The 13,286-nt window shown below is 48.4% G+C and overlaps 1 protein-coding gene across 2 annotated transcripts in view; it reads right to left on the bottom strand.

The window, feature by feature from the left end:
• The window catches only part of LOC142499705 (histamine N-methyltransferase A-like), a 54,374-nt gene continuing 41,088 nt past the window's right edge, over nt 1–13,286 (bottom strand). For both annotated transcript variants that reach the window (XM_075609479.1, XM_075609480.1), the window contains exons 4-7: nt 12,345–12,452; nt 3,350–3,480; nt 1,693–1,786; nt 1–533 (exon numbers count right to left, since the gene is read on the bottom strand). In XM_075609479.1, the coding sequence (XP_075465594.1) occupies nt 166–533; nt 1,693–1,786; nt 3,350–3,480; nt 12,345–12,452 (701 nt within the window). In that variant the 3' untranslated portion in view covers nt 1–165. The remainder of the gene's footprint in view (nt 534–1,692; nt 1,787–3,349; nt 3,481–12,344; nt 12,453–13,286) is intronic.

The raw sequence follows: 13,286 nt of genomic DNA on the forward strand, positions 1-13,286 counted from the left end.
TTTTAATACAGCAAGCAATCTTTATTTTAAGAAGCATGCAATCTTAATAGTTTATCAAATTGCCCATCAGATTTCTTACTAGTACATGGCCTATATTGTTCAAGTACCATATAGATATTTTTATTTCCATCTATTGCTTTTTTAAGCAATAAAAAATGATTCATTTTAATATGGCTGCTTATTCTCTATCACGAGCACTTTGAGGTCGGTGTTAAAAAAAATCTTTCCATCCTTTTTAACACTAAATTCAGGACTTTTTAGATCCTCCATTATTAGTTCTTTTAGATCGGGAGGGGCCGTTTTACTAAAACAACATGTTTCAGTTACCATATCCAGCAAAAGTTCTCCATTCATATTTCCTTCAGTAAAACACTCCGTTATATCCAAGTCTGTCGGGAGGTCATAGGTTTCATATTTGACCGACATTGAGTCAAGTATGTTTGTGACGTCCTCAGAACATAAGCCCAAGCACATTTCATTTGCAGGCACTCGTGATCCGTGATTCCTGTATAATGTATTCCATCCACTGTTTCCTGTGATAAGAATAAAACATAAAAGTTGCTGAACATGATATTGTAGGACAGGGATGCTTAACTCAAGTCCTCAAGCCCTGCCAACAGGTCAGGTTTTCAGTATATGCCAGTATCAGCTGACCTGCTGGGGGTGGGGGGGGGGGCCTTGAGGATTGGAGTTGAGTACCCCTGTTGTAGGAGACCCATTTTGGGGGAATACATTGCTATGTAGCACATTCATTTGTTTACATTGTTAACACCGACAGTGTGGCAGGCATTTATTTTAATGCTTGTACTGTAGCAGACAGATGACCCTATTGGCTTCCATTATAAGTAATCGTTATGTAAAGGAAACTACGGATGAGCCCCAAACATGTCTAAAGATTCTGCAAAAAGCTCTACCTGCAAGTAGAGATGGAAAAATGGGTCGAAATTCAATTTGCTGTTTGTTTCATTTGACATTTTGGGAAAGAAATGAGAAAACTCTTGAAAATATGATTTTTTTTCATGAATTCTTAAATATTTGAGAGTTTTTTTGTGTGTGTGCAAATTTTCTAATATCCTCTAATTTTAGAATATTCACGTTTCTTGTAAAAACTAGGTGACTTTTTTAAAACTCCAGGAAGTTCACAAATATTTTAAAATTATGATAAAAAGTTATTTTATCCCATCAGTTGAACTTTCAGAGATAACAGTCATACTTTGTATAGTGATTTCTTACGAGTGAGTTCTATCACTCTATCAACTTGATCTTCACATGTTCTTGTAAGATGGGGCCCTCCTTATAATATAATGTCCATAACTGTGTCCCACAGTCAAGGTTCTGTTCATTAACTGTATGATGAGTAAGCACTAGGTGATGTCTAGAGCTATAGAATTAAAACAGGAGTACTGTACATCATGGTAAAATTAAGCTTTAACCTATCAGATTTACCTTTATTTATAATGGTAACAGCCTATTGTCCCTTGCAGATTTGGCCTAACACTTTCTTCCCTAAAGAGTACCCCAAACGCATCCCATTAAGTCTGCATGTAGACTGCTTACTATTTAATATAACCCTAACACTCATATACCGGGGTCATCCATTTGAAAGTTGCAATGTAATGCTCATTCTGTTTCTCATTTTTACCTTAGCTGCACCAAATTATTCTTTGACAATGTTATTTTATATAGACTTACTGGATAAGACAATTATAAGGAGTTTTCCATCTGGTGCAAGACAGCTGTGGAAGAATTCTATGGTAGCAGGAACATCTTTGACATAATATAACATCTGGAAACACAAGAGCATACATGTTATTGTATATTTACGTAATTAAATCAAGACTAGAGTGTTCCTACCCTTGTGAAAGGTCCTTGCCAATTAAAACGGACCAGGGACCACATTGGTCAGCCGGCTGTGACTGGAAACAATACTGCTGTACCCGGGGGGAGACGTCAAACCACGCCCTGGGCTGCTGTATCCTGATCTGATGACGTACGAGCGCTCAGGAAATGAAGGGACAGGAAAACAGAGCAAGTCTGATCCTTCCTCTCAAATTTATTAGTGACAGGCAATAATTTTTATACAGGAAAAGAAGGTGTTAACTTTAGAGGCTTAACTTAGAGGCGTAACTTAGCTTAGAGGCATAACTTAGAGGCGTAACTTAGCTTAGAGGCATAACTTAGCTTAGAGGCGTAACTTATAACAATATTAGCATATCAGCGAATAACAGTTTTCTCTGGGGACTTTCTCACCCATCTCAGTTTTATGCTATTGCAACAAAACTTGCAGTTTAAGCTGATTCTGAGGACACATAGTACTGACGTACAGCTAACAAAACAGTCCTGCTTGTCTGCAATAACTAACAAAAGTTGATACATACAGTACTGCCTTCATACAGTATCTGAAGGTCATTTTCATTTTCGCTTAGTCATTTATTTAAAACAGACACGTTTAAGCAAAACAGTCTAAAAAGCAAAATGGAGATGTTAGCCTTTCCCTTTCCCCTTGTTCATACAAAGGGATCACATACAGTAGCATTCAGAATTACATGGAAGGTTCTAGCAAAGAGAGAGTCTGAACATTTTTTTAGCTGAATTTTTACTGCCAATTTTAATTACACAAATAATTAACTATTGGGAGCATAGCAAAGTTTGAACTTTTAAAATAGGATTTGTGTCTAACAACCAATTCCAACTCAGCTCTGTGTGTGCAATACAATAACTTTTACTTTGTAAATACTGTATGTCGTAAATGTTTCTTGTACGGCCAGTTTGGCAAGCTTTCTAATGATTTCATACTGGTAAAAGAAAATGCTTTCTTGTTTGTGGAGTCCCAAGATGGCTGCCGTAGATGTGGGCGTGTCCTCCGAGTTCCAAGGGAAATTGTTAAACTTGACATTGATAGGACGCCATCTACAAGTTCCGGCGACCATCTTGGGACCCCTCGGACATTGAAGTGTTGGAGATGAGGCGTGTAGGCTGACCCCGCAGCCGGACGAAAGGAGGAGACTTGTCCAGAGTGGGGTGGGAGTGCCCTTGTGTCACTCAAAGCGCGATTTTCATTGGGAGTTTGAGCGGTGCATTTGGAAGAGTATTGGGATATTATGCTATTATGCTGACCATTATAAGATCACTAAAGAGCACATGTGAGTGTAATCCCCTACATGGCTGTTGGAGCACTTTGATTTGATTTGACATATTTTGAACACATTGATTATGTCCATAATCCGGCCAATTGCGCTTCATTTTTTTCAATAAATGAAAGTTACTAAGCTATTACAAACAATATATTTTGAAGTTGCAGTGTGTTCTTATAAAGTTATTACCTTGTATGTAAGAAATCAAACATTACCTGGATCATGTGAATGAAATCATATTTCTTAAATGTGTTCTTCTCTTTTATTTCCTGTTCAATTTCACTAGTAGTTTTCTGATGCCAGGTAAACGTTACGTTGTCAATGTTTAGTGCCTTTGATGCATTTTCTGAAACACATGTGGAACGCCAGAGACAATAAATACCCTTATAATTTTAAAACGCATTATAAAAGCACCTTTCTTAGAGTATGTGAACGACATAGCAGCTGTATCTACTATATATTTGTGAAATCACTGTATGTCTGCGTCCCAAGGGTCAATCGCATTGGACCTTGGGCCTGTCACTCCTGCTCAGGCCATGCCCGCCCTCGCACACCTCTCATTGGCCTACGTCCAACACCAATGCCACACTGTCCCACCCCTCACTGACTCTCATTGGCCTGCGTCCAATGCCCGCCCCCGCACACCTCTCATTGGCCTGCGTCCCACCCCTCACTGACTCTCATTGGCCTGCGTCCAATGCCCGCCCCCGTACACCTCTCATTGGCCTGCGTCCCACCCCTCACTGACTCTCATTGGCCTGTGTCCAATGCCCGCCCCCGCACACCTCTCATTGGCCTGCGTCCAACACCAATGCCCTAATACTTCCACACTGTCCCACCCCTCACGCTTTGCTTTTGCAACACCTAATCCTCTAATCCTCAACCTGCTCTGGGGCCACGCTTCACAGCTATCAAAACCTTCACGTCTGCTACCACAGACTGCCGAATCAGGTACAGCAGTGTTTCCCAAACTGTGCGCCGCGGCGCCCTGGTGCGCCGCGGCTTGGCTAGAGGGGCGCCGCGATCAGGGCCGCCAGCAGCGGGAAACAAGGGCTGCTAGCTCATTTAAAAAAAAAAAAAAACCTCTGAGGGGAAGCAGAGGAGCGGTGTGTGTGTGTGTGTGTGTGTGAAAAACGGGCTGCAGGGTGTGTGTGTGTGTGTGTGTGTGTGTGTGTGTGTGTGTGTGTGTGTGTGTGTGTGTGTGTGTGTGTGTGTGTGTGTGTGTGTGTGAAAAACGGGCTGCAGGGTGTGTGTGAAAAACGGGCTGCAGGGTGTGTGTGTGTTGTGTGTGTGTGTGTGTGTGTGTGTGTGTGTGTGTGTGTGTGTGTGTGTGTGTGTGTGTGTGAAAAACGGGCTGCAGGGTGTGTGTGTGTGTGTGTGTGTGTGTGTGTGTGTGTGTGTGTGTGTGTGTGTGAAAAACGGGCTGCAGGGTGTGTGTGTGTGTGTGTATATATGTGTGGTGTGTGTGTATATATGTGTGGTGTGTGTGTGTGTGTATATATGTATATATGTGTGTGTATGTGTGGTGTGTGTATATATATATGTATATATATATATAATGTGTGGTGTGTATATATGTATGTGTGGTGTGTATATCTACTATATATTTCTGAAATGTCTGTATGTTTGTCTGCATGCCCTGTGTCCCTAGGGCCAATCGCATTGCACCTTTGGCCTGTCACTCCACCTCAACACTGTCCCACCCCTCACCACACTGTCCCACCCCTCACTGACTCTCATTGGCCTTCGGCCAACACCACTGCCACACTGTCCCACCCCTCACCCCACTGTCCCACCCCTCACTGACTCATTGGCCTTTGGCCAACACCACTGCCACACTGTCCCACCCCTCACCCCACTGTCCCACCCCTCACTGACTCTCATTGGCCTTTGGCCAACACCACTGCCACATTGTCCCACCCCTCAGTGACCTTTGGGAATGCTTCTAAGCACCTAACACTCACCGCACTGCCTCTTACAAACACCACCCTCCACCACCACCCCCCCAACCTCATGCACCCCCCTCCACCAACACCCCTCTCAACCTCATGCACCCCCCTCCACCATCACCCCCCCCCCCAACCTCATGCACACTACAAACGCACGCCACAGCTCTCCCGCTACTGCAGCCCATCACCAACCCCCCTCACCCAAACATACAACGCACGATGCTCCATCACCCCCCCCCTCACACCAACAGCAAACGCACGCTGCTGAACATACAACGCACGATGCTCCATCACACCCCCCCCCCCCCCTCACCCGAACATCCCCGGAGCACACCCAAAACTACCCCACCCCCCTCACCCATACATCCACCGCACGATGCTGCTCCGGAGCCCCTCACCCCCCCCCCCCCACCATCCACCGCACGATGCTGCTCCGGAGCCCCTCACCCCCCCACTCACCCGAACATCCACCGCACGATGCTGCTCCGGAGCCCCTCACCCCCCTCCTCACCCTCTGTCCGCCCCCCCCCCTTTCCTGGCCGCTGGCCCGCAACAACGGGACTACCCCCTATCACCACTCCGCGGGACCTCAACATCACCCGCTCTCCCGGAGCACCCTCTCCCCCGGTGCTCCCCCCCTCCCCCCCCCCCCCCCCCAGAGCACCCTCTCTCCCGGTGCTCACCCGCTCCCCCGGTGCTCCCCCCCTCCCCCCCCCCAGAGCACCCTCCCTCCCCCCCCCCCCCCAGAGCACCCTCTCTCCCGGTGCTCACCCGCTCTCCCGGTGCTCCCCCCCCCAGAGCACGCTGTCGCCGCTCTCACCTTCAGGCCTAGAGGCCGCTCTCACCTTCAGGCCAAGAGGCCGCGCCCCCAGCTCCCCATCCCCGCGCACGCTGCTCCGGCTCTCAGGCCTAGCTGTCTCTGTCGGGAGCTGCACGGGCCGCGGCCCACACACCCCCTCACCTGAGCGTCTCAGCTCCGCATCGCCGGGGGGAACCGCCGAGGAACCCGAGGAGGAGCGCGGCCCGGTGCGAGGTAAGTAACCGCACGGGAAGAGATCTTTCACCCCCGGCCCGGCCCTTCACCCCACCCGGCGCTTCACCCCACCCGGCCTGGCGCTTCACCCGGCCCGGCGCTTCACTCGGGCCGGCGCTTCACCCCCCCCCCGCCCTGGCCCTTCACCCCCCCCCCTGCCCTGGCCCTTCACCCCCCCCCCGCCCTGGCCCTTCACCCCCCCGCCCTGGCCCTTCACCCCCCCCCCCCCTGGCCCTTCACCCGCCCTGGCCCTTCACCCCCCCCTGCCCTTCACCCCCCCCTGCCCTTCACCCCCCCCCCTGCCCTTCACCCCCCCCCTGCCCTTCACCCCCCCCGGCCCTGTCCTTCACCCCCCCCCCCTGCCCTTCACCCCCCCCCCCCTGCCCTTCACCCCCCCCCCCCGGCCTTGCCCTTCACCCCCCCCCCCCCGGCCCTGCCCTTCACCCCCCCCCCCCGGCCCTGCCCCCCCCGGCCCTGCCCTTCACCCCCCCCCCCGGCCCTGCCCCCCCCCCCCCGGCCCTGCCCTTCACCCCCCCCCCCGGCTCTGCCCTTCACCCCCCCTCCCGGCCCTGCCCTTCACCCCCCCTCGGCCCTGCCCTTCACCCCCCCCCCCGGCCCTGCCCTTCACCCCCCCCCCCGGCCCTTCACCCCCCCGGCCCTGCCCTTCACCCCCCCCCCGGCCCTGCCCTTCACCCCCCCCCCTGCCCTTCACCCCCCCCCTCCCCGGCCCTGCCCTTCACCCCCCCCCCCCGGCCCTGCCCTTCACCCCCCCCGCCCCCGGCCCTGCCCTTCACCCCCCCCCCGGCCCTGCCCTTCACCCCCCCCGGCCCTGCCCTTCACCCCCCCCCCCCGTCCCTGCCCTTCACCCCCCCCCCCGGCCCTGCCCTTCACCCCCCCCCCCTCTGGCCCTGCCCTTCACCCCCCCCCCCGGCCCTGCCCTTCACCCCCCCCCCCCGGCCCTGCCCTTCACCCCCCCCCGGCCCTGCCCTTCACCCCCCTCCCCCGGCCCCTTTGCCCCCGGCCCTGCCCTTCGCCCCCGGCCCTGCCCTTCGCCCCCCCCCCTGGCCCTGCCCTTCACCCCCCCCCGTCCCTGCCCTTCACCCTTGCCCTTCGCTCCCGCCCTTCGCCCCCACCCTCCCTGTCCTTCGCTCCCACCATCCCTGCCCTTTGCTCCCTGCCCTTCGCCCCCACCCTCCCTGCCCTTCGCCCCCACCCTCCCTGCCCTTCGCCCCCACCCTCCCTGCCCTACACACGTACACACACGTACACACACGTACACACGTATACACACGTACACACACACGTATATACACACACACGTAGGCACATGTATACACACACATGTAGACACACACGCGTAGACACACACACGTACACATACACACGCAGGCACACGTAGACACGCAGGCACACGTAGACACGCAGGCACACGTAGACACGCAGGCACACATAGACACGCAGGCACACGTAGACACGCAGGCACACGTAGACACGCAGGCACACGTAGACACACGCAGGCACACGTAGACACACGTAGACACGCAGGCACACGTAGACACGCAGGCACACGTAGACACGCAGGCACACGTAGACACGCAGACACACGCAGACACGTACACACACGTATACGTAGACACACACGCACGTGTACACACACACACACGTGTACACACACACACACACGTGTACACACACACACGTGTACACACACACACGTGTACACACACACACACACACACGTGTACACACACACACGTGCACACACACACACGTGTACACACACACACACACACACACGTGTACACACACACACACGTGTACACACACACACACACACGTGTACACACACACACACACGTGTACACACACACACACGTGTACACACACACACACGTGTACACACACACACACGTGTACACACACACACACGTGTACACACACACACGTGTACACACACGTGTACACACACACACACACACGTGTACAAACACACACGTGTACACACACACACACGTGTACACACACACGTGTACACACACACACACACACGTGTACACACACACACACGTGTACACACACACACGTGTACACACACACACACACGTGTACACACGTGTACACACACGCACGTGTACACACACACACGTGTACACACACACACGTGTATACACACACACACGTGTATACACACACACACGTGTATACACACACACACACACGTGTATACACACACACACACGTGTATACACACACACACGTGTACACACACACACGTGTATACACACACGTGTATACACACACACGTGTATACACACACACACGTGTATACACACACACACACACGTGTATACACACACACACACACGTGTATACACACACACGTGTATACACACACACACGTGTATACACACACACACGTGTATACACACACACACATGTATACACACACACACGTACACATACACAATGTATACAAACAAACATGTATACACACACACACACAAACATGTATACACACATGTATACACACACGTGTGTATACATACACACACACACGTATACACACACATACACTATCCCCAGCACCACCACATCAGCACACCGGTATCCCATGCCCCCCCCCCCCCAGCACACTGGCATTCTCGGCTCCCCACCATTCCCAGCCCCCATCAACACCCTCAGCACCCACACATTGGCACCTTCGCACCTCCCCATCGGCACACCCACATCCGCACCCCCACATTAGCAACAAACCCTCCCAAATCAGCACACCGATACAATCACCATCAGTACAGCCACAGCAGCAGTACCACCGCACACTGCCATGGGCCACGTGGACCACTCCCCACCCAAATGCCACCCCCACACCACAAACATCCCGGGCAACGCCGGGGCTCTCAGCTAGTACTGTATATATCCGAATACTGTCGCTGAAAGACTTTGTGCACAAATAAGTTATGATGAGTAAAAACAGGACAAAAAACATCCCCCGCAGAGCAATGATGAACAACACTTCTGAGCATTGTCACATACGACACCCTGCTAGCACGCGGCCTGCATACGGGACAAGGGTTAATACTGTCGCTCGCAAGAGCACCCACTCTTCACCTACGCAAAGGTCCGTCAAATGGACAATATCTCCTCTACAGGATCAAGGATCAATACACAACCCGCAAGCTGACCCCACTCTTCACCTCCGCAAAGGTCCCTCAAATGAGTTGTTTCTCTCCTCAAGTCGCCCCAATATACCTCCGCCACGAACAGCACACAAGTGAGCACGTGACTTAGATGTGTAACAGGGTTAATACCCACGGCTACTCTAGCCAAACCCCCCTTTCTCCTCTGCAAGGAACCAGCGAGTTAATATTAACCCCTACTCAATTGCAAACCATAACTATCCACTGCCACCACCTGAGGGTATGCAAATATGATAAAATGTCAATGAATATTTGCCGGGCCTCAAGTCCCTGTTTATTATAGAAACAACTATGCACTTTAACACACCAAAGTTAGTTGTAGCAACAATGTGTCGGAATTGTAATTATTTTCCCCAGAGCGTGCAATCAGTTCATTCAGAGCCCAAAGCATTACTTATTAAATGTTTTAATATATACAGTATAAAAATACAGTGCTTAGATTATAGAAAAGGTATTTTAAAAAAAAGCATACAGTTACAATAGAAGGCAGAACAGATTTTTAAAATAAAAACGGGAAAACAAAAAATCCATACCTTACCAAATGCTATGGATTTTCCCCAGAGAGGCGCTGGTTTAGAACAAGAGGTCTCCCGTGCTTTTCCCAAAGCATGCCTCTGGTGAGATCTGATTTTCAAATTTTTTGCCCGGACTTAAATACATTCTTTCCTCATGGCACGAGCATAAGCCCCCCCCCCCCCTTCCCCAGAAGAGGCTTTGAAGCTTCCCTCCCCCAAGCATGTCTACAGAACTTGATTAAAACAATTGACACCTTGAGTGGGCTATTCAGGCAGGACCCGCGCCCCAAGTAAGTTCATTTGAAGTTCAGAGCAGCCCAAAGAAACAGTCCTGACCTGTTTCAAACTCAGCATTTTGTATTTTGTTAAAAGAAGTGTAGATCATTAACCCTTCAAGCACCAAAGGGATTAACTACATAATATTCTCATGATATTATCATGACAAGCACCATTACAACTCAAGAAAGTACTTTAAATCCACCCGTACTCATACAGCATACAGTACATCCACTGCAAGGGATTCTGGGTAATGCAATACACACTCACTTTTTGCTTAATACTGTATATATCTACTCGGTGCCGTGAGTGCCCCTCCTACTCACATTCATTCACCCCTCCTCACACTCAATTCCCCCCTCCTCACACTCAGTCAACATACCTTTGGTTACCTACTTTTAACTTCATGCTGTATAGATATTTTTGACCAATTACCATTTTTTCACAATTAGTTTACCCCCCAGCATAACATTCCTACAAGAAAGTCACATAAACTAAGTCTCATTAATAGGAGTGATATCTATTGCATGACTATATTGTATTATGGCATAGAAATCTTAAAAAGGTTGAAATCCATCTAGTCACCTTAGATATGAGGAGTAAGATATCCCTGGCTGCAGTAGACGCACTGTATGCTGTGTGGGTAAAACGTATTTGTGTCTAAGTATCAAGTGACAAATTCTGGCACAAAGTGATATACTGCGACAGACAGCAAATATTTATTCATCTTGCTTGTGCCATTTAGAAGGGATACCTGTGTCCATCTATGTTGGTTCTCCGTCACCTTAAAGGTGGCGTGCATTTTATGGCAGCATGCGCCCAAATTCTACAACAGTAGAAATACACTTTATTAATGTGTCATGTTTCAGACAGAAAATAATGCACATTTTGTTACGCAACTGCATCAGCGCACATGTACCTCTTGATACATGGAGCTCTTCGTATGTAGCTATGACCAGCTTCACATTGTAAGGCCAGGAAACTGGTCTCACTCCGATGACTGATCAGACCCAAAAGGTTGCAGATAACTTTATGTAGGTTTGTTGGGATGCACTTCTTTGACAGGGGCTTTGTATTAAAAGCTGAGTTAAAGAGCAGGCATAAGCTTTAACCCTTAGGTCGCTGGAGGGGCTACAGCATCAGTGTACCCCGGCCCCTCCAGAAAATGATGATCACGTGACTGCTCTTCAGAGCGATCATGTAATCGCTGTGTCCCTTAACATGGAAAAAGAAAATGAGGAGTCCTTCTGTTCCACTTTCCTGCGTTACAGATCACGTCTGTACTTTATAGGAGCACAGAACGCAATCAATCCTAGAAAATGAGCACTAGGGCATGACATAGCCACAACGTAATGGGCCTCTTGGAGCGGAAATGGACAATTAGCCATTTCGGCCCTGAAGTAACTTAAGGTTTTTAGGGTAAGGAATTAAGTTTAGGGCTTTTAGGGTAATGGGGTAAGGTTTGGATTTGTAGGGTAAGGGGTTATGGTTTCAGTTTTTAGGGTAATGGGTTAAGGTTTTGGTGAGGAGTTAAAGTTAGGTTTTTTTGGATAAGAGGTTATGGTAAGAGGTACCTGTGACGGAAAACTGTCCTGGCGGTGAAATGGCCATGGCTAAGTTAAGGGATCCATGTTAATGTGAATAATAAACAAAATGTTACCCCCTGTTAGTGATTATTTGTATGTCATTTCTCAGAATCCATGGCTGCAGTGTAAGCACGCTGGGTGAGTATGAGGTCAGGCAGGTTTAAAAGACCTGCCCAAGACATGTGTCTTCTGGCCTTGACACACCATGCTCCCTGCAGCCTCAAGTTGCTTTAATTAAAGGCATTTTTTCTTCACTTAACACAGTTAAGGCATTTGACATGCTTTTTACTAGACCATAATAAAATCTTCAACTACACAAGCTTTTAAGACTTCAAGTCTCTTGTAGATGTAAGCAGAGGGTGTTTTAAGGTTTCCATCATCTAAGAGGAACTTTCCTATTGATTGAATGAAAAGCAATAACTAAGAAAACGTAGGATCTCAGTTATGAAATAGCAGTAGTTAAACCGTACATTGATAACCCATTAAAGATAATGAGCAGAAAACGTATTATAGCTTCTGGCTACCGCTATTTTGCAAATGGGACCCCAAGCATTTTAAGGTTTTTTTCGACTTTCAGGAAACCTAAGCTAAATTAAAGATCAGGAAGAGAGAAAGATAAACTATCTTCCAGCTATTTGAATGAAGTTAAAATACCTTTGTACATGAGGATGTGCTCCTGACTTGGTTCAACCACGTAATTATTGATGGGGTGTCCTGGAAATGTATCCTGTAGTTTGGAAAGGATATGCAAGTCCATTTCACCTTTTGGAGACATGAATGAAAAGGAGAGAATCATTGTAAAGACAATTTAAGTGAAGACAGTCACATACGTTTTAAAGTTGGGTAAATGTCTCTGGGTCTCTAATGCATTAAATGAATACTTTATATTTTTATTTATGTTATATTTTGTGGTACATGACCATTATGCTGGTTCTGTACAATAATGCAAACACATCTGTTTAATAATTCCCCAAAATATTTTGAAACATGCATCATATTTCAAAACTGAAAGCTCAACTATATATAATATATATATATATATATATATATATATATATATATATATATATATATATATATATATATATATATATATATATATGTAGTGGTATCAGTACCGTGTTAGCCGAGCTTCAATAATCAAAAAATAAATAGATGATACCGTTCTGTGGCTAACGAAATGCTTTTATTTGTGCGAGCTTTCGAGATACACTGATCTCTTCTTCCGGCGATGTTACAATGAATGAAGCAAGCAAAGGTATGTTAAGTACTGTATACCTTTTGCTTGCTTCATTCATTGTAACATCGCCGGAAGAAGAGATCAGTGTATCTCGAAAGCTCGCACAAATAAAAGCATTTCGTTAGCCACAAAACGGTATCATCTATTTATTTTTTGATTATATATATATACTAGCTGAGAGACCCAGCGTTGCTCGGGATGTAAATGCGTAATAGGTAGTATTATTTATAAATCGTGGAACAATAGGTGAGTATTTGTTGTAAAGGTTTCGGGGGGGGGGGGGAGAAAGGGGAGCGGGGGGGGAGAAAGGGGAGAGGGGGGGGAGAGGGGGGGGAGAAAGGGGAGCGGGGGGAGAG

Source organism: Ascaphus truei, chromosome 7 (assembly GCF_040206685.1).
Source record: "Ascaphus truei isolate aAscTru1 chromosome 7, aAscTru1.hap1, whole genome shotgun sequence".
In the NCBI taxonomy this organism is placed as follows: Eukaryota; Metazoa; Chordata; class Amphibia; order Anura; family Ascaphidae; genus Ascaphus; species Ascaphus truei.